This window comes from Oncorhynchus kisutch, linkage group LG18 (assembly GCF_002021735.2).
Source record: "Oncorhynchus kisutch isolate 150728-3 linkage group LG18, Okis_V2, whole genome shotgun sequence".
Lineage (NCBI taxonomy): Eukaryota > Metazoa > Chordata > Actinopteri > Salmoniformes > Salmonidae > Oncorhynchus > Oncorhynchus kisutch.
This window is the reverse complement of record NC_034191.2, coordinates 81,232,223-81,251,374: the sequence shown is the minus strand read 5'-3', so window position 1 is coordinate 81,251,374 and position 19,152 is coordinate 81,232,223. Positions and strand designations below refer to the sequence as shown.

The 19,152-nt window shown below is 42.3% G+C and overlaps 1 protein-coding gene, 2 non-coding genes and 3 pseudogenes across 3 annotated transcripts; all 6 read left to right on the top strand.

The window, feature by feature from the left end:
- The first annotated feature begins 2,786 nt into the window (after positions 1 to 2,786).
- Positions 2,787 to 9,710, top strand: LOC109881934 (60S ribosomal protein L7). Its single transcript, XM_031796894.1, has 7 exons — positions 2,787 to 2,894; positions 3,435 to 3,534; positions 3,979 to 4,145; positions 4,680 to 4,817; positions 5,557 to 5,666; positions 8,419 to 8,637; positions 9,655 to 9,710. The coding sequence occupies exons 1-6, from the start codon at positions 2,881 to 2,883 to the stop codon at positions 8,625 to 8,627; spliced, it is 738 nt and encodes a 245-aa protein (XP_031652754.1). The 5' UTR covers positions 2,787 to 2,880; the 3' UTR covers positions 8,628 to 8,637; positions 9,655 to 9,710.
- Positions 3,701 to 3,793, top strand: LOC116354851 (small nucleolar SNORD12/SNORD106). The gene has a single exon (XR_004204086.1). It is a non-coding gene; the product is annotated as a small nucleolar SNORD12/SNORD106 (small nucleolar RNA).
- LOC116354850 (small nucleolar SNORD12/SNORD106) lies at positions 4,484 to 4,577 on the top strand. Its single transcript, XR_004204085.1, has one exon. It is a non-coding gene; the product is annotated as a small nucleolar SNORD12/SNORD106 (small nucleolar RNA).
- On the top strand, positions 5,126 to 5,226 carry LOC116354855 (uncharacterized; annotated as a pseudogene).
- Positions 5,924 to 6,021, top strand: LOC116354853 (uncharacterized; annotated as a pseudogene).
- Positions 9,009 to 9,103, top strand: LOC116354852 (uncharacterized; annotated as a pseudogene).
- Positions 9,711 to 19,152: the final 9,442 nt, after the last annotated feature.

The window sequence follows — 19,152 nt, the reverse complement described above, 5'->3', positions numbered from 1 at the left end:
AGTGGTTAGAGTGTAGAGGTGGCAGGTAGCCTAGTGGTTAGAGTGTAGAGGTGGCAGGTAGTCTAGTGGTTAGAGTGTAGAGGTGGCAGGTAGCCTAGTGGTTAGAGTGTAGAGGTGGCAGGTAGCCTAGTGGTTAGAGTGTAGAGGTGGCAGGTAGCCTAGTGGTTAGAGTGTAGAGGTGGCAGGTAGCCTAGTGGTTAGAGAGTAGAGGTGGCAGGTAGCCTAGTGGTTAGAGTGTAGAGGAGGCAGGTAGCCTAGTGGTTAGAGTGTAGAGGTGGCAGGTAGTCTAGTGTTTAGAGTGTAGAGGTGGCAGGTAGCCTAGTGGTTAGAGTGTAGAGGTGGCAGGTAGTCTAGTGGTTAGAGTGTAGAGGTGGCAGGTAGCCTAGTGGTTAGTGTGTAGAGGTGGCAGGTAGCCTCGTGGTTAGAGTGTAGAGGTGGTAGGGTAGCCTAGTGGTTAGAGTGTAGAGGTGGCAGGGTGGCCTAGTGGTTAGAGTATAGAGGTGGCAGGTAGCCTAGTGGTTAGAGTGTAGAGGAGGCAGGTAGTCTAGTGGTTAGAGTGTAGAGGTGGTAGGGTAGCCTAGTGGTTAGAGTGTAGAGGTGGCAGGTAGCCTAGTGGGTAGAGTGTAGAGGTGGCAGGTAGCCTAGTGGTTAGAGTGTAGAGGTGGCAGGTAGCCTAGTGGTTAGAGTGTAGAGGAGGCAGGTAGCCTAGTGGTTAGAGGTGGCAGGTAGCCTAGTGGTTAGAGGAGGCAGGTAGCCTAGTGGTTAGAAGAGGCAGGTAGCCTAGTGGTTAGAGGAGGCAGGTAGCCTAGTGGTTAGAGGAGGCAGGTAGTCTAGTGGTTAGAGGAGGCAGGTAGTCTAGTGGTTAGAGGAGGCAGGTAGCCTAGTGGTTAGAGGAGGCAGGTAGCCTAGTGGTTAGAGGAGGCAGGTAGCCTAGTGGTTAGAGGAGGCAGGTAGTCTAGTGGTTAGAGGAGGCAGGTAGTCTAGTGGTTAGAGGAGGCAGGTAGCCTAGTGGTTAGAGGAGGCAGGTAGCCTAGTGGTTAGAGGAGGCAGGTAGCCTAGTGGTTAGAGGAGGCAGGTAGCCTAGTGGTTAGAGGAGGCAGGTAACCTAGTGGTTAGAGTGTAGAGGTGGCAGGTAGCCTAGTGGTTAGAGGGTAGAGGTGGTAGGGTAGCCTAGTGGTTAGAGTGTAGAGGAGGCAGGTAGCCTAGTGGTTAGAGGAGGCAGGTAGCCTAGTGGTTAGAGGAGGCAGGCAGCCTAGGGGTTAGAGGAGGCAGGCAGCCTAGTGGTTAGAGGAGGCAGGTAGCCTAGTGGTTAGAGGAGGCAGGTAGCCTAGTGGTTAGAGGAGGCAGGTAACCTAGTGGTTAGAGTGTAGAGGCGGCAGGTAGCCTAGTGGTTAGAGTGTAGAGGATGCAGGTAGCCTAGTGGTTAGAGGAGGCGGGGCAGCCTAGTGGTTAGAGGAGGCAGGTAGCCTAGTGGTTAGAGTATAGAGGTGGCAGGTAGCCTAGTGGTTAGAGTGTAGAGGAGGCAGGTAGCCTAGTGGTTAGAGTGTAGAGGTGGCAGGTAGCCTAGTGGTTAGTGTGTAGAGGTGGTAGGGTAGTCTAGTGGTTAGAGTGTAGAGGAGGCAGGCAGTCTAGTGGTAAGAGGAGGCAGGTAGTCTAGTGGTTAGAGTGTAGAGGTGGCAGGTAGCCTAGTGGTTAGAGTATAGAGGTGGCAGGTAGCCTAGTGGTTAGAGGAGGCTGGTAGCCTAGTGGTTAGAGTGTAGAGGTGGCAGGTAGCCTAGTGGTTAGAGTGTAGAGGTGGTAGGGTAGGCTAGTGGTTAGAGTGTAGAGGTGGCAGGTAGCCTAGTTGTTAGAGTATAGAGGTGGCAGGTAGCCTAGTGGTTAGAGTGTAGAGGTGGCAGGTAGCCTAGTGGTTAGAGTGTAGAGGTGGCAGGTAGCCTAGTGGTTAGAGTGTAGAGGTGGCAGGGTAGCCTAGTGGTTAGAGTGTAGAGGTGGCAGGTAGCCTAGTGGTTAGAGTGTAGAGGTGGCAGGGTAGCCTAGTGGTTAGAGTGTAGAGGTGGCAGGTAGCCTAGTGGTTAGAGTGTAGAGGTGGCAGGTAGCCTAGTGGTTAGAGTGTAGAGGTGGCAGGTAGCCTAGTGGTTAGAGGAGGCAGGTAGCCTAGTGGTTAGAGGAGGCAGGTAGCCTAGTGGTTAGAGTATAGAGGTGGCAGGTAGCCTAGTGGTTAGAGGAGGCAGGTAGTCTAGTGGTTAGAGCGTTTGGCCAGTAACTGAAAGGTTGCTAGATCGAATCCCGAGGGGACAAGTTAAAAATCTGTCGTTCTGCCCCTGAACAGGCAGTTAACCCACTGTTCCCAGGCCGTCATTGAAAATAAGAATTTGTTCTTAACTGACTTGGCTAGTTATGTAAAGATAACTTAGCTGTAAAAGTGGTACCTGTACAAGAACTGATGAAGATTGAACTGTTTTTGTTAATTACATCAACAAAATGCCAGTTTGATTTAAAGCTATGAAACTAAAGTGAAGTCATCCAAAATCCTATAAATCCATGTACACATCAGTTATAATTACATTCAATAACTATATATTTCTGGTAAATTAATATTATTGAGAAAAAAAATGTTATTTTTTTGTTGTAAAATAAAAAAATATTTATAGATTAAAAAATAGATTAAAAAAATTATTTAAAAAAATCATCAAATATACTGGAAGATGTACTAAAATATATGTGTAACTAATCCTTCTATCTGTGATATAGTGGATACAGTCCTCTTTATCAATGGCAGGAGCTAATTCTGTTCAGGCAGTTTAATAGACAACGACCGGTGTCCTTCAACCTTTAACTCACACATGCGCACCAGAGACATTCTCTTTCTCGGTGGACACAATGGCGGACGCAGAGTGAGTGATTTGTGCTCTGCCAGAATCTAAGTCCATCTACCGATTTAACAAATATCATAAGTTATTTGACATAAAATGGTGTACCTACTGTTTAACAAACATATTGTTCGTGTCAGTAGTGTTGAGAATTTCGTTTTCTGCTCTACGATATTTGTGTTTATTTGGATGATTGGATGTGGGCAGAAAAAAACACGTCCGGTTTGCGAATGCATCTGCACGTTTCACGCTAACGTTATTATGCATGGCTCTTTAGTGTTACGGATATTTTGTCGATGGGGTGTAGCGAATGTTTTTGACTATTTCGCTGTTTGGTCCACGACAATACTACGAAATGCATTTGTCTCCGTCCTTTGTCTGATTTACGTTAACTAGTTAACGTTACCAAGTCAGGTTCACGTTTCGGGAAATGGCTAGTGGTGCCTTGATGTTGCTAGCAGTCTTGACATGAGTTTTCTCTCTTTTTTTAAAATTAAAAACTATTACACTGCCATGTGGCTACCGTATTAAAAACGTTCCCGTTCCTCTGAATCTGGGTTGCAGAAAGAAGGTTCCGGCGGTCCCGGAGAGCCTTTTAAAAAGGCGGAAGGCCTTCGCCACTATGAAGGCCATGCGTATCAAGAAGATGCTTGCCGAAAAAAAAGTAAGTTTTAATTTATTTTAGTTAGGTAACTAGCAGGTTTCCACGTTGACGCTGTTTTAGAATATATAGTTTATGTACTGGCATTGGCCCACTGCTGGTTGTTGGGGGAAAATGTCTTAACCTGAACTGGTTTTAAGGATGCCCTGTAAATTCAAACTTCTATTACAATGTGGTTAATGATGCTCAACTTTTTTCCCCATCTTATCGACTCTGGTGAAACCAGTCTGAAAAAATAAGCCAATTTGTCTGAAACCACATTGAAGAAAAAAAACTGCTGGCGATGTCCTAAATAAGCTTTTCCCCCCCCAGTCGTAACATTAGCTATCCACTATCAGATTTAACATTTACTTCAGGCATAAAACAACTTGTGAAGGTAACGCCACATGTTACCCCCCCCCACCAGCTTTAGTGCTCTGACTCATACTTGATGTTCTGTATCCCCAGACTCGCAAGGTGACCAGGCACCTGATCTACAAGAGGGCTGAGAAGTACCACAAGGAGTACAGGGAGATGTACCGACGTGAGATCCGCATGGGGCGGACAGCCCGCAAGGTTGGGAACTTCTACGTCCCAGCTGAGCCCAAGTTGGCCTTCGTCATCAGGATCAGGGGGTACGTTTATTTTTGGGGGGGCTGAAAGTGTCTGCTAAATGACATTGTCAGAATGGCCTCTTATCTCAGTGGCTTGTTCACCATTTTCACTCAGGTGCTGGGTAAAAATATGTAATATTAAATCTACGGTCACATAGTTGTTTTGTACTTCCTGTCTTTGTAATGTCTACACCTCTCAAACTCAACTCTGGGTCTCTAAGCCAGTTCCACTGGGCTATTTCTAAATCAGGATCATGATTTAGATCTAGTACACAAGGATATGCAATTAATTATGAGGTAGAATAGAAAACCAATCAGGCTCAAGACCTCGTAGGGTAATAGGGACCTCGTGTTTACACAATGTGGTTAATGATGTTCAACTTTTTTCCCCATCTTATCGACTCTGGTGAAACCAGTCTGAAAAAATAAGCCTATTTTGTCTGAAACCACATTGAGTGAAAAACTAAAGCGAACTGAAAAATGGATTATTGACACGGTTCTGAAAACACAAGTGTAACTACATTTCCCTGTCCCCCCCCCCCCCCCCCCCCCCAGTATCAATGGTGTCAGCCCCAAGGTGCGCAAGGTCCTCCAGCTCATGCGTCTGCGTCAGATCTTCAACGGAGTCTTCGTCAAACTGAACAAGGCTTCCATCAACATGTTGAGGATCGCCGAGCCCTACATCGCTTGGGGGTAAGGCTGCCGTGACCATCTGCTTGAATGTGGACACCCAGTTCCAGGGGGTAACAAGTCCAGTGCCATTCATTTTAACCCTCCCCCCTCTCTAATCAGGGACTGATTTAGACCTGGGACACATAGTAGGTGCGTTTTAATTCCGGTAGAACAGAACCAGCAACACTCTGGACCTCTGGGCTTGGATTTGAATCCCCCTTCCCTATTTTGTGGGTTCTGTTTCATATATATATATATATATTTGCCAGTGATTTAAGGTAAGATGGTACAATTTGAAAACTGCAGTCATTTTCTGAGAAGTGTTACACAATGTGGTTAATGATGCACAACTTTTTTCCCCGTCTTATCGACTCTGGTGAAAACCAGCCTGAAAAAAATAATAATTAGCCAATTTGTCTGAAACCACATTGAGATATTACTAATGGCACTCTAACTGCAGTCAACCAGTCACACACTTCTGTGGCATGCCCGGTATAAATGACCCATTGAATGGTTTTCTGTTTGGGTGCAGGAATTTTTCTCGCTGGTTTGATGAGACTTTACTTTGTTGTGGCAAATACATGTCATTAGTTTAACTCTTTTCAGTTGTCTCAAAGAAATAAAAAATTATATATATATATATATATATATATATATATATATATATATATATATATATTGAATGAAGCTGGGTAAAATGGCAACCATAAGCTAGGTGTTAAGTACATAACTGATCGTGTTTGTTGGTCGTGTCTCCCAGGTACCCCAACCTGAAGTCTGTACGCGAGCTGATCTACAAGCGTGGCCATGGCAGGATGACCAAGCAGCGCATCGCCCTCACGGACAACGCCCTGATCGAGAAGGCCCTGGGTATACTTTTTTCTGCTACTTCTGCACGGCTGTGTTTATTTTCCCCCACAGGCAGTCCAATTCTGATCTTATGCCCAATTATTGGCAAAGAGCTCACCTGGTTGGTTAAGAGGTCAATCGGTGGTCAAAGATCTGAATTGGGCTGTCAACCCTGTATGCGACTGGATGGATAGATCTATCTACATCTCTATCTCTGAGAGGTGAAGGCCAGTTTTAAATACTAAGCTAGGATGCCTCGTTACTCCCATCTTATACACAATGTGGTTAATGATGCTCAACTTTTTTTCCCCATCTTATCGACTCTGGTGAAACTGAAGTCTGAAAAAAAATAAGCCAATTTGTCTGAAACCACATTGAAAAACAAACTGCATTTGGATAATGTTTAATTTAATGGACCTAGATATCCCATTTACTGTACACAGACCATTGTCCATTAAAGGGGAGGTCTACACAGACCATTGTCCATTAAAGGGGAGGTCTACACAGACTGTTGTCCATTAGAGGGGTAGTCTACACAGACCATTGTCCATTAAAGGGGAGGTCTACACAGACCATTGTCCATTAGAGGGGTAGTCTACACAGACCATTGTCCATTAGAGGGGTAGTCTACACAGACCATTGTCCATTAAAGGGGTAGTCTACACAGACTGTTGTCCATTAGAGGGGTAGTCTACACAGACTGTTGTCCATTAAAGGGGTAGTCTACACAGACTGTTGTCCATTAAAGGGGTAGTCTACACAGACCGTTGTCCATTAAAGGGGAGGTCTACACAGACTGTTGTCCATTAGAGGGGTAGTCTACACAGACCGTTGTCCATTAGAGGGGTAGTCTACACAGACCGTTGTCCATTAAAGGGGTAGTCTACACAGACCATTGTCCATTAGAGGGGTAGTCTACACAGACCGTTGTCCATTAGAGGGGTAGTCTACACAGACTGTTGTCCATTAGAGGGGTAGTCTACACAGACTGTTGTCCATTAAAGGGGTAGTCTACACAGACCATTGTCCATTAGAGGGGTAGTCTACACAGACTGTTGTCCATTAGAGGGGTAGTCTACACAGACCGTTGTCCATTAGAGGGGTAGTCTACACAGACTGTTGTCCATTAGAGGGGTAGTCTACACAGACCGTTGTCCATTAAAGGGGTAGTCTACACAGACCATTGTCCATTAGAGGGGTAGTCTACACAGACCATTGTCCATTAGAGGGGTAGTCTACACAGACCGTTGTCCATTAGAGGGGTAGTCTACACAGACCGTTGTCCATTAGAGGGGTAGTCTACACAGACCGTTGTCCATTAGAGGGGTAGTCTACACAGACCGTTGTCCATTAAAGGGGTAGTCTACACAGACTGTTGTCCATTAGAGGGGTAGTCTACACAGACCATTGTCCATTAAAGGGGTAGTCTACACAGACTTTTGTCCATTAGAGGGGTAGTCTACACAGACTGTTGTCCATTAGAGGGGTAGTCTACACAGACTGTTGTCCATTGGAGGGGTAGTCTACACAGACCGTTGTCCATTAGAGGGGTAGTCTACACAGACCGTTGTCCATTGGAGGGGTAGTCTACACAGACCGTTGTCCATTAGAGGGGTAGTCTACACAGACTGTTGTCCATTAGAGGGGTAGTCTACACAGACTGTTGTCCATTAGAGGGGTAGTCTACACAGACTGTTGTCCATTAGAGGGGTAGTCTACACAGACTGTTGTCCATTAGAGGGGTAGTCTACACAGACTGTTGTCCATTAGAGGGGTAGTCTACACAGACTGTTGTCCATTAGAGGGGTAGTCTACACAGACTGTTGTCCATTAGAGGGGTAGTCTACACAGACTGTTGTCCATTAGAGGGGTAGTCTACACAGACTGTTGTCCATTAGAGGGGTAGTTTACACAGACTGTTGTCCATTAGAGGGGTAGTCTACACAGACCGTTGTCCATTAAAGGGGTAGTCTACACAGACTGTTGTCCATTAGAGGGGTAGTCTACACAGACTGTTGTCCATTAGATGGGGTAGTCTACACAGACTGTTGTCCATTAGATGGGGTAGTCTACACAGACTGTTGTCCATTAGAGGGGTAGTCTACACAGACTGTTGTCCATTAGAGGGGTAGTCTACACAGACTGTTGTCCATTAGATGGGGTAGTCTACACAGACTGTTGTCACAGACTGTTGTCCATTAGAGGGGTAGTCTACACAGACCGTTGTCCATTAGAGGGGTAGTCTATACAGACCGTTGTCCATTAGAGGGGTAGTCTATACAGACCGTTGTCCATTAGAGGGGTAGTCTACACAGACTGTTGTCCATTAGAGGGGTAGTCTACACAGACTGTTGTCCATTAGAGGGGTAGTCTACACAGACTGTTGTCCATTAGAGGGGTAGTCTACACAGACTGTTGTCCATTAGAGGGGTAGTCTACACAGACTGTTGTCCATTAGAGGGGTAGTCTACACAGACTGTTGTCCATTAGAGGGGTAGTCTACACAGACTGTTGTCCATTAGAGGGGTAGTCTACACAGACTGTTGTCCATTAGAGGGGTAGTCTACACAGACTGTTGTCCATTAGAGGGGTAGTCTACACAGACTGTTGTCCATTAGAGGGGTAATTTGAGTTGTTACATTTCTCCATCCCTCGGCTGTTTACTAAAACAGTGTCGGGGTGGAGGTTTAGTAGTTTGGAGCTGCAGATTGCCTCTTTGAAGAATCGTGCCGTCTCTTCACTCTGGCGTTGTCCTCTTCCCTCCCTCCCTCAGGTAAATACGGCATCATCTGTGTGGAGGACCTGATCCACGAGATCTACACAGTCGGAAAGAACTTCAAGCCTGCCAACAACTTCCTGTGGCCCTTCAAACTATCCACACCCCGAGGCGGCATGAACAAGAAGACGACTCACTTTGTGGAGGGAGGCGACGCTGGAAACAGGGAAGACCAGATCAACAGACTCGTCAGGAGGATGAACTAGAGAAGTGATGGTGAGACATTTGTTCCAGGGGGGGGCTCTCAACTCCCGTTCCTGGGGAGCTACCCACCTCTATGTGTTCTAGCAAAACCTGATTTCGGGCTTATCAACCAGTTAATTAATAAAATGATCTCGTGTTGGGACGCAACCCTGATGCCAGTAAACGCAGGTCCTGAAGATGAGTAGGCGAGACAATTTCCACCTTAAGTTTTATGGAATCGGCAAGATCTCGATTGGCTGAATTGGGTGTTTCGGTGTCGCTCCAGCATCAGGACAGTCTCGGGACAGTTTCTCAGCTCGGTCCAATTCAACCCCCCCAACAAACAAAATAAACATTTTGAAAGTCATTATTTTTTACTTAAGTGTCCAGTTTCTAGTTTACGAAATGTGGTTAATGATGCTCAACTTTTTTCCCCATCTTATCGACTCTGGTGAAACCAGTCTGAAAAAAATTAGCCAATTTTGTCTGAAACCACAAAGTGAACTACTGGCATTCCAAATATGAAGTGAAAACCTGGTAATTCTGGACCCGGTTATAATTCCACCGAGATCCCATTTCGATGGGGAAATATTATGAATTCTCTGGTTTAAACGGCCAGGCTCAGTGTTGAAATCATTAAAAAAACAATAAAAAATCAATTGTATTTTTCAACAGCACATTATTTATTGTAGAGCAGTTTGTCCTGTTATTTCCCAGCATCCCAAGCGGTGTCTCCTATGGGCTCCCTATTTGGCCCTCTCTATGGCATGAGTTGCCCTTTGGGATGTTACCTTGGTTTCAGTCCCACAAAAAACAGCTGGTTTACGACACACTAGTTTAAGATGAATCAATATCCTAAAAGTGAAACTGGGATTATAATTATTTTAGTTATTGCGTGGCATCATGTGAAACCCTTGAGATTTCTGAAGTCTTTTAGTCTTTTTATGGGTGTAAATCTGACTACACAAACTATTGGAAATGTTTATTTGTTGTAAATAAATAAACACTTTTTGTTTTCTGTTATTCATGTTGTGATTTTCTTTCTTTCAGGTTTGTCCGTGGGATTCTGAGCTCTGTACAATAATAAATATATCAAAAGAAACAGATTTGTCGAACTCTGGTCTGAAATCATTATTTTGTGGTTGTGGTGCTGCTGCCATCTAGTGTAGAATGTTGGAGCGTTCAACTTTAAAAAATAATAAACTTGAATTCACTGTGCTCTATGATTTTATCAATTCTATAAATATATACACTTGTAGATGGACCTGGAATTCAAGTACATTTTGATGCTGTACAATCAAACCACATTTCAAATGTATTTTACATTTTTGGGTCATTTGAGTTTAATTTTAACCTGCGTGTGTTAAGACTAAGCACAAATATTATTGCAACATGTAAAGTGTTTGGTTTCATGAGCCAAAATGTTTTAAAAAATCCCAGACATTTTTCCCAAGTGCACAGAAACCGTATTACTCAAATGTAGTGCACGCATTTGTTTACGTCCCTGTTAGTGAGCATTTCTCCTTTGCCAAGATAATCCATCCGCCTGACAGGTGGCATATCAAGAAGCTGATTAAACAGCATGATCCTTACATAGGGGGGGGGGGGGGGGGTGTCACTTTAAAATGTGTGGTTTTGTCCCACTAGAAGAGACCCACGTGTGAAAAATGATCCAAAACTAAGGCTTGAATGCAGAGATGTTTAATGAAACAAAAGTCCAACTGAAAGGTAAAAATAAAACAGATGTGGCCTCGGGTCATCAGCGGTGTCACAACACAATGACACCAGTGGGGATGACTGCTGTTTTAGGGGCTCTTTTTGCTCCAATTGTGCTATTTTGTGGTGTTTCACATTGTAACTTATTCTTTACATAATGTTCATGCTGTGGTCTCATGACTGAAAAAAAAGGACATCAGAACAGCGATTACTCTTAACTGGACAAAGGATTTTTTCGGACAGGAAGGATGTAATGTTGCCCCCAGACCTGGCCCAAATCCCCATCATTCACATGAAGGAAATACAGGGGGTGGAGATCAGGGTGCCTTGTGAGAGTTAGTCTGGTGGATAACCTGTTCTATCAGCCAATGTGCAATCACTGACTGTTCTACCAAGGGGACATTAAAAACGAATATCTTTTTTTCTTCTTCTTAACAAATATCAACAAAGAGGAATAGGCACATGTAAACAAGCATAAAAACAAACTATTTACAGGAATCCTAAACAAATTATTCATTAATTATACAAGTTCTTATTGTTTTTTCATTTTTAGTTTTTTAGTTAAAGTAAAGTTCAAACTCAAAGTGAAAACAGGTTTTGAATTAGACTATTTGCAAATATGAAATGTACCTAGTATTGTTAGCAGTCGAATTACATATACTACATCTTTATGTCAGAATTTCTGAAATAAATCATTGCATCAAAACCATTAAATAGTACAACCGGTCCAATTATATTTATTTTTTTACCAAATTCTGTATGTCAATCCCAAAAATTATACTATAAATACAGGCAAAAAATCTCCACCCCATATTACTTTGGCCAAAGGAAATTTAGACATAATTTTATTTATTTTCCTCTCAATGTCTCTAAATACAATACAGTTACTTAACTTGTTATTGGAAGCATAAGTATTCACAACAATGAATTGAACGTGGTTGACATCTACCAATAGTATAATCCATCTCCCTGTATTATCTGCTTCATGACTCAGTATATGACCCTTAAAGTTGCCTTTTAAATAGCGACACCTGCTGACCGATTTAATACCAAACGAAAACCAAATATCATTCCCCCATTGACTCTTCCAAAACGCAGTATCTGTGGAACAGGCATGAGTTTCTTGAATTAAATACAAGTCGGGACTCTTACAATACAAAATTAAAGATTCCCTTTTCAAAATATTACGGATTCCCCTGGCATTAATAGAAAAAACAGAAATGGACATTTACAGTGACTATATGAAGAATATTAAACTTGAATCAGGGTCTCACAAAAAGAATAGTTCTTACTAGTTGCAAATAAAAACAGTCTTTTCCACCACGCAAGTGGTTGACCCTAAATTATATTTTTATACAGTGACAAATAACATTGTACCATAGATTGGTATAAACGAATAGTCATCAAGCTAACATTAAGTGTCAGTGCGAATTTCCCTGTCAGAAAAAATAAATATATATATAAAAAGTTTGACACAAACAATGCTCTTTCCTCAAAAAAATATAAAAATATAAAGTTTTATCAGATGCAAATAAAACTCACTTGATAAATCCAGCAGTCAACAAACTAGGCGTCAGTGTGAATTTCCCTTCCATTAACAGAAGCCTTGGCTCCCATCAAAGCATGCACTTTTCCCTTCCTTCCTTTCCTTCCTTCCTTCCTTCCTTCCTTCCTTCCTTCCTTTTCCTTTCCTTTCCTTTCCTTCCTTCCTTCCTTCCTTCCTTCCTTCCTTCCTTCCTTCCTTCCTTCCTTCCTTCCTTCCTTCCTTCCTTCCTTCCTTCCCTTCCTTTCCTTCCTTCCTTCCTTCCTTCCCTTCCCTTCCCCTCCTTCCTTCCCTTCCTTACTTCCCTTCCTTCCTTCCTTGCTCTCTCAATCATCGGCCACAGACGATTCCGAGCTTCTTTGTCAAATGCTGTCAGATCCTCCTTGAACCTCAGGTGGTTGTTCTTCTTTAAATAGTCATTTTTCTTTGCACTTTTCCATGTCATGTCCCTCACTGGAGATGAATCTCATGATCACTGGTCGTGGTGGCTGGTTGTTTCCCCCATCTCTCAGCCTACCCAGGCGGTGCACTACATCCAGAGAACCTGCAACATTTCGCTCCTCCTCCAGGACTAATTGCCCTGCAAATGTTCTTCACTCTTGCTTTGATGTTCTCGTCAGATTTTTCTGCTATTCCAAAAATTCGAAGACTATATCGGTCATTCTCGTTGACCTTTGACTCCATTTCAGTGAGTTTCTTCTCCTGCTTTTCAACCTGAATGTTCAATGTTGCGTTCTGCTGCTTCAGAGTTTTTACTTCCTCAGCACTGAAACCAATCGATTTCTTCAGGTTAACGATACTGACAGTGTTCTTTTACACCAAATTCATGATGTTATCTGTACTCTCTTTGATTTTAGCCGTGAGGATGCGGACGATGTTGTCCCGTAGCTGGCTCATTGATGGTTCACTTCTCAGCTTCTTTGGAATTTGCTACTTAGTTTTGGTACTGACAGTGTTCTTTTACACCAAATTCATGATGTTATCTGTACTCTCTTTGATTTTAGCCGTGAGGATGCGGACGATGTTGTCCCGTAGCTGGCTCATTGATGGTTCACTTCTCAGCTTCTTTGGAATTTGCTAATTTGCTACGTATGAATCGCATTCACCCCCCTTTTTTACAATGCAAGCATATGAGTGAGTTTCAACAATGCCTCTTTTCTCCTTGGAAGTTTCAACATCCATTATCTCAGCAACAGTTTGGTCATGTCCTGATTACATGCTACTAGCTATGAAGATGTTAGCAGGATAACTTAACTAAACACGCTGAAACTTTAAGATAGCTAGCTTGTTCGTTGGAAATCGTCAAATATATTTCAATGGTTTAATTCATTACAAAAACTATCTAAATAGGTACATTGAATGGTTACATATACATTTTTTTGTGAAAAAATAATAATAATTCAACTGCAGTCTAAAACTATAAACTTTGTGAGAAAACCCTGAAATTGTAACTCAGCAAGAAATGTTACACCCTCTCATGTCGGCATCTTGAGCGCCCCCCCTAAAACCTATATCTTATGTTTCACAGAGTCGTGGCTAAACGACAATGATAATATACAGTTGGTTTTCCGTGTATCGGCAGGACAGAACAGCTACGTCTGCTAAGACGAGGGGTGTGGGGGTGTCTAAGGTAGTCAAGGTTTTTGCTCGCCCGAGGTAGAGTACCTCATGATAAGCTATAGACCACACTATCTACCAAGAGAGTTTTAATCTATATTATTCGTAGCCGTCTATTTACCACCACAGGCTGATGATGGAACTAAGACCGCACTCAACCAGCTGTGTAAGGCCATAAGCAAACAAGAAAATTCTGCCTTGTGACTGATATATATATATATATAGGACTGAGACAATAAGAAGACACAGTGGCAGAATAAATTCAACCACTCCTTTGTTTTATAAAAAAAAAACGGAGAGCGACCTCTGTCCCGTGAAGTCCACAAAGCACATTGCAGTGTAACAGATATGACCTACAGCACGGTCAAGCAAGTTATTAATGTGACATTTTCGGACCACTAAACAAGTATTGATTTAGAACCACAGAGAGTTACCACAAGTCGCAAAGAAAACAGGAGCTGTCTTCACTATTATAGCACCATTTCAATGTCAACATTTCAACATCATCAAATCACCTCTGCTTGGTCTAAAAAGATAGAAAAAACAATTTAGTCCAATCAAGATAAGCTAAATATGATGTGGCTGTCCATGGTTCTGATTTCTGTGTATATGTGTGTGTGTGTGTGTTGGTGCAAGTAGAAAAGCATGTTGACTCACCCTACTTGTAGAGAAACGTCAAAGCCGTCCTCTCATCCTCTCTTTCATGTTGACAAAACCTTTTTTGTTGTTGGCTACCTGGCTAAAATGATTGCTCTCTTGCCTAACTTCCATTCATGGGCAATGTTAGCTAGTTAACATTAGTCTTCTACATCTAGCTACACATTCTTTCTACTATTATTCTGACATTTCACATTCTTAAAATGAAGTGGTGATCCTAACTGACCTAAGACAGGGAATTTTTACAAGGATTAAATGTCAGGAATTGTGAACAACTGAGTTTAAAAGTATTTGGCTAAGGTGTATGTAAACTTCTGACTTCAACTGTATATGGCTGCGAGTCCCGAACTACCATTGCGGCGCGGTCTGAATTTTTCCTTGTGGGAGTCTGGGGACAGACGGCTTTGGGATGAAAATATTTTCGTTGTCCCGCAGATTATTTGGAAAGGGTCGTCTTTTTGCTTTGTATGCGTTGGTTTACCAATTGTATTAAAAACACGTATTTTGTCTCATTATTCACTCAGAATTCGCTGCTGCAAACCTGTTAAGGATAGGGCTGATTGCTGCCCCCTTTGGGGTGATTGCGTGCCCATAGTAAACAGAAAAAAAATCGGTCAAAAATTGCTAATATATGCAATTAAAAATTATTATTGAATAGAAAACACTCTAAAGCTTCTAAAACCGTTTAAATTATGTCTGTAAGTAAAGCAGAACTCTCAGGGCACTCATTCTCCCAAACTCTCTCTTGTCATCATAAAAGTTGGCCCAACTTTGACGTCATCGCCCCCACCCTTCCCAAGCACCTACGGTCCTGGGAACAGTTTATGTGCCTTCAGCGCGGTGTCCGCTTTCAATGGGGCTTCTCATTGTGTGAATCGCGCGCTCACGAGAGTATTGGCGGGCCGAATCCTTTCGGTCACGCGGGAAAACAGGTTACTCTCATGCGCGTTCTGCTCCGGTGGTGTCTTTCTTCCAAGATTGATTAAACGATGCCTGTGTTTCTCTTCGTCCTGAGAATTGCTGTGAAGCTATATAACATGCTAACGCTGTGTTCTGAACATAGTTTGACAAGTTTAGTCGACATATAATATGTAATTTCAACGTTTTGGTGCGCACCAACTTTACTTTTTGGCTGCATTTCAACCGAAATATGTCGTGTTTGATAACGGAAAGACACAGACTTCAAAACTAAAGCTGTTTTTGGTAAGTATAAACCCTTCCAGGTCTTCTGATGGAAGAACAGCAAAGGTAAGGGAACATTTATGTGTTAAATTTGGGTTTCTGTGGAGGAGCCAAAATGCTAATTCCTGAGCGCCGACTCACATTATAGCCTAGTGAACGAAATCTGTAAAGTTAAAAATAAATGTAACACAGCGATTGCATTTAGAAGAAGTGTATCTTTCTATATATATGTAGAACATGCATATTTAGTCAAAGTTTATGTTGTGTATTCCATGTTAGCTGACGGCGTGTGGAGAAGCCATCGTCATTTCTCCGGACATTTGAGTAGCATTTTTTTAACATGGCGTCATTGTAAACAGAGATTTACGGATATTTATAGCATATTATTGAAAAAAACAAATGTACTGTGTAACATGTTATATTACTGTCATCTGATGAAGATTTCAAAAGGTTAGTGAAATTATTTTTCTTTTAATCCTGCGTTTGGTGATTGCATATTTTGTTAAATTTGGCTATGGAAATTAGCTGTGTCTTCGGTGCGTCTTCGGTGGTGGTTTGACATAAATATGTGCTATGTTTTCGCCGTAAAACATTTTAGAAATCTGACTTGCTGGCTAGATAAACAAGTTGTTTATCTTTCATTTGAGCTATTGGACTTGTTAATGTGTGGAGGTTAAATATTTCTAAGAATATTTTTGCATTCAGTGCGCCACCGTTCCTGCTGACGGTGGGGGGGCTGGTTCCCCAATTGGGAACCAACATCTTTGTCAGGTTATTAAGTAGCCTACCTATCAAGTGCGCCGAGTATATGTGTGGTCTCCATGAAGTGGAGTAGGCTGCCTATGTATCATGGGCGGAGAAGCACAATACGTAATTTTTTTTACAAGGAAATGTACTTCCTAAATATGATTAGGCCCAGATAGCACACACACATCGCACCGACGATGGCCCGATGTATACTAGATGCATCGGGTCGATATAGTATGGAGAGCACTGGCAAGATGTTGCCGAGACGTGGGCATTAGATCGCTGTTCGGACGAAGCATGTCAAAGCAGCAGAAGACATTAAACGTATCTTTATTTGAGGTCGGATAATTACAGCAAATGTTTCACTTTACGATTTGAATTACACATTAAAAATGACTGTAAAGATCCTTTGCTAAATTATACTGGCAATATAAAAAAATATATATATATGCTTTACTAGATTACAGGTGATTTTGTTTGTGGGTAAAATGGAGAAGATTCAACTGAATATTCCTCTTCCTACCTTACTGTATCAGCTGAATATTCCTCTTCCTACTCCTCTTCCTACCTTACTGTACCAGCTGAATATTCCTCTTCCTACCTTACTGTATCAGCTGAATATTACTCTTCCTACTCCTCTTCCTACCTTACTGTATCAGCTGAATATTCCTCTTCCTACTCCTCTTCCTACCTTACTGTATCAGCTGAATATTACTCTTCCTACTCCTCTTCCTACCTTACTGTACCAGCTGAATATTCCTCTTCCTACCTTACTGTATCAGCTGAATATTCCTCTTCCTACTCCTCTTCCTACCTTACTGTATCAGCTGAATATTCCTCTTCCTACTCCTCTTCCTACCTTACTGTATCAGCTGAATATTCCTCTTCCTACCTTACTGTATCAGCTGACTATTCCTCTTCCTACCTTACTGTATCAGCTGAATATTCCCTCTTCCTACTCCTCTTCCTACCTTACTGTATCAGCTGACTATTCCTCTTCCTACCTTACTGTATCAGCTGAATATTCCTCTTCCTACCTTACTGTATCAGCTGAATATTCCCTCTTCCTACTCCTCTTCCTACCTTACTGTATCAGCTGAATATTCCTCTTCCTACCTTACTGTATCAGCTGAATATTCCTCTTCCTACCTTACTGTATCAGCTGACTATTCCTCTTCCTACCTTACTGTATCAGCTGAATATTCCCTCTTCCTACTCCTCTTCCTACCTTACTGTATCAGCTGACTATTCCTCTTCCTACCTTACTGTATCAGCTGAATATTCCTCTTCCTACCTTACTGTATCAGCTGACTATTCCTCTTCCTACCTTACTGTATCAGCTGACTATTCCTCTTCCTACCTTACTGTATCAGCTGAATATTCCCTCTTCCTACCTTACTGTATCAGCTGAATATTCCCTCTTCCTACTCCTCTTCCTACCTTACTGTATCAGCTGAATATTCCTCTTCCTACCTTACTGTATCAGCTGAATATTCCTCTTCCTACCTTACTGTATCAGCTGAATATTCCTCTTTCTACCTTACTGTATCAGCTGACTATTCCTCTTCCTACCTTACTGTATCAGCTGAATATTCCCTCTTCCTACTCCTCTTCCTACCTTACTGTATCAGCTGACTATTCCTCTTCCTACCTTACTGTATCAGCTGAATATTCCTCTTCCTACCTTACTGTATCAGCTGACTATTCCTCTTCCTACCTTACTGTATCAGCTGACTATTCCTCTTCCTACCTGACTGTATCAGCTGAATATTCCCTCTTCCTACTCCTCTTCCTACCTTACTGTATCAGCTGAATATTCCTCTTCCTACTCCTCTTTCTACCTTACTGTATCAGCTGAATATTCCTCTTCCTACCTTACTGTATCAGCTGACTATTCCTCCTCCTACCTTACTGTATCAGCTGACTATTCCTCTTCCTACCTTACTGTATCAGCTGAATATTCCCTCTTCCTACTCCTCTTCCTACCTTACTGTATCAGCTGACTATTCCTCTTCCTACCTTACTGTATCAGCTGAATATTCCATCTTCCTACTCCTCTTCCTACCTTACTGTATCAGCTGGATATTCCTCTTCCTACTCCTCTTCCTACCTTACTGTATCAGCTGAATATTCCTCTTCCTACATTACTGTATCGGCTGAATATTCCTCTTCCTACATTACTGTATCGGCTGAATATTCCTCTTCCTACTCCTCTTCCTACCTTACTGTATCAGCTGAATATTCCTCTTCCTACTCCTCTTCCTACCTTACTGTATCAGCTGAATATTCCTCTTCCTACATTACTGTATCGGCTGAATATTCCTCTTCCTACCTTACTGTATCAGCTGACTATTCCTCTTCCTACTCCTCTTCCTACCTTACTGTATCAGCTGAATATTACTCTTCCGACTCCTCTTCCTACCTTACTGTATCAGCTGAATATTACTCTTCCTACTCCTCTTCCTACCTTACTGTATCAGCTGAATATTCCTCTTCCTACCTTACTGTATCAGCTGAATATTCCTCTTCCTACTCCTCTTCCTACCTTACTGTATCAGCTGAATATTCCTCTTCCTACCTTACTGTATCAGCTGAATATTCTTCTTCCTACTCCTCTTCCTACCTTACTGTATCAGCTGAATATTCCTCTTCCTACCTTACTGTATCAGCTGAATATTACTCTTCCTACCTTACTGTATCAGCTGAATATTACTCTTCCTACTCCTCTTCCTACCTTACTGTACCAGCTGAATATTCCTCTTCCTACCTTACTGTATCAGCTGAATATTCCTCTTCCTACTCCTCTTCCTACCTTACTGTATCAGCTGAATATTCCTCTTCCTACCTTACTGTATCAGCTGAATATTACTCTTCCTACCTTACTGTACCAGCTGAATATTCCTCTTCCTACCTTACTGTATCAGCTGAATATTCCTCTTCCTACTCCTCTTCCTACCTTACTGTATCAGCTGAATATTCCTCTTCCTACCTTACTGTTTCAGCTGAATATTACTCTTCCTACTCCTCTTCCTACCTTACTGTATCAGCTGAATATTCCTCTTCCTACCTTACTGTTTCAGCTGAAT

Excerpts from the sequence above, each read along its gene's own strand:
- LOC109881934 (XM_031796894.1), top strand. Across the intron at positions 4,818-5,556 it reads GAGCCCTACATCGCTTGGGG|GTACCCCAACCTGAAGTCTG; the intron begins GTAAGGCTGCCG and ends CGTGTCTCCCAG. Across the intron at positions 5,667-8,418 it reads CCTGATCGAGAAGGCCCTGG|GTAAATACGGCATCATCTGT; the intron begins GTATACTTTTTT and ends TCCCTCCCTCAG.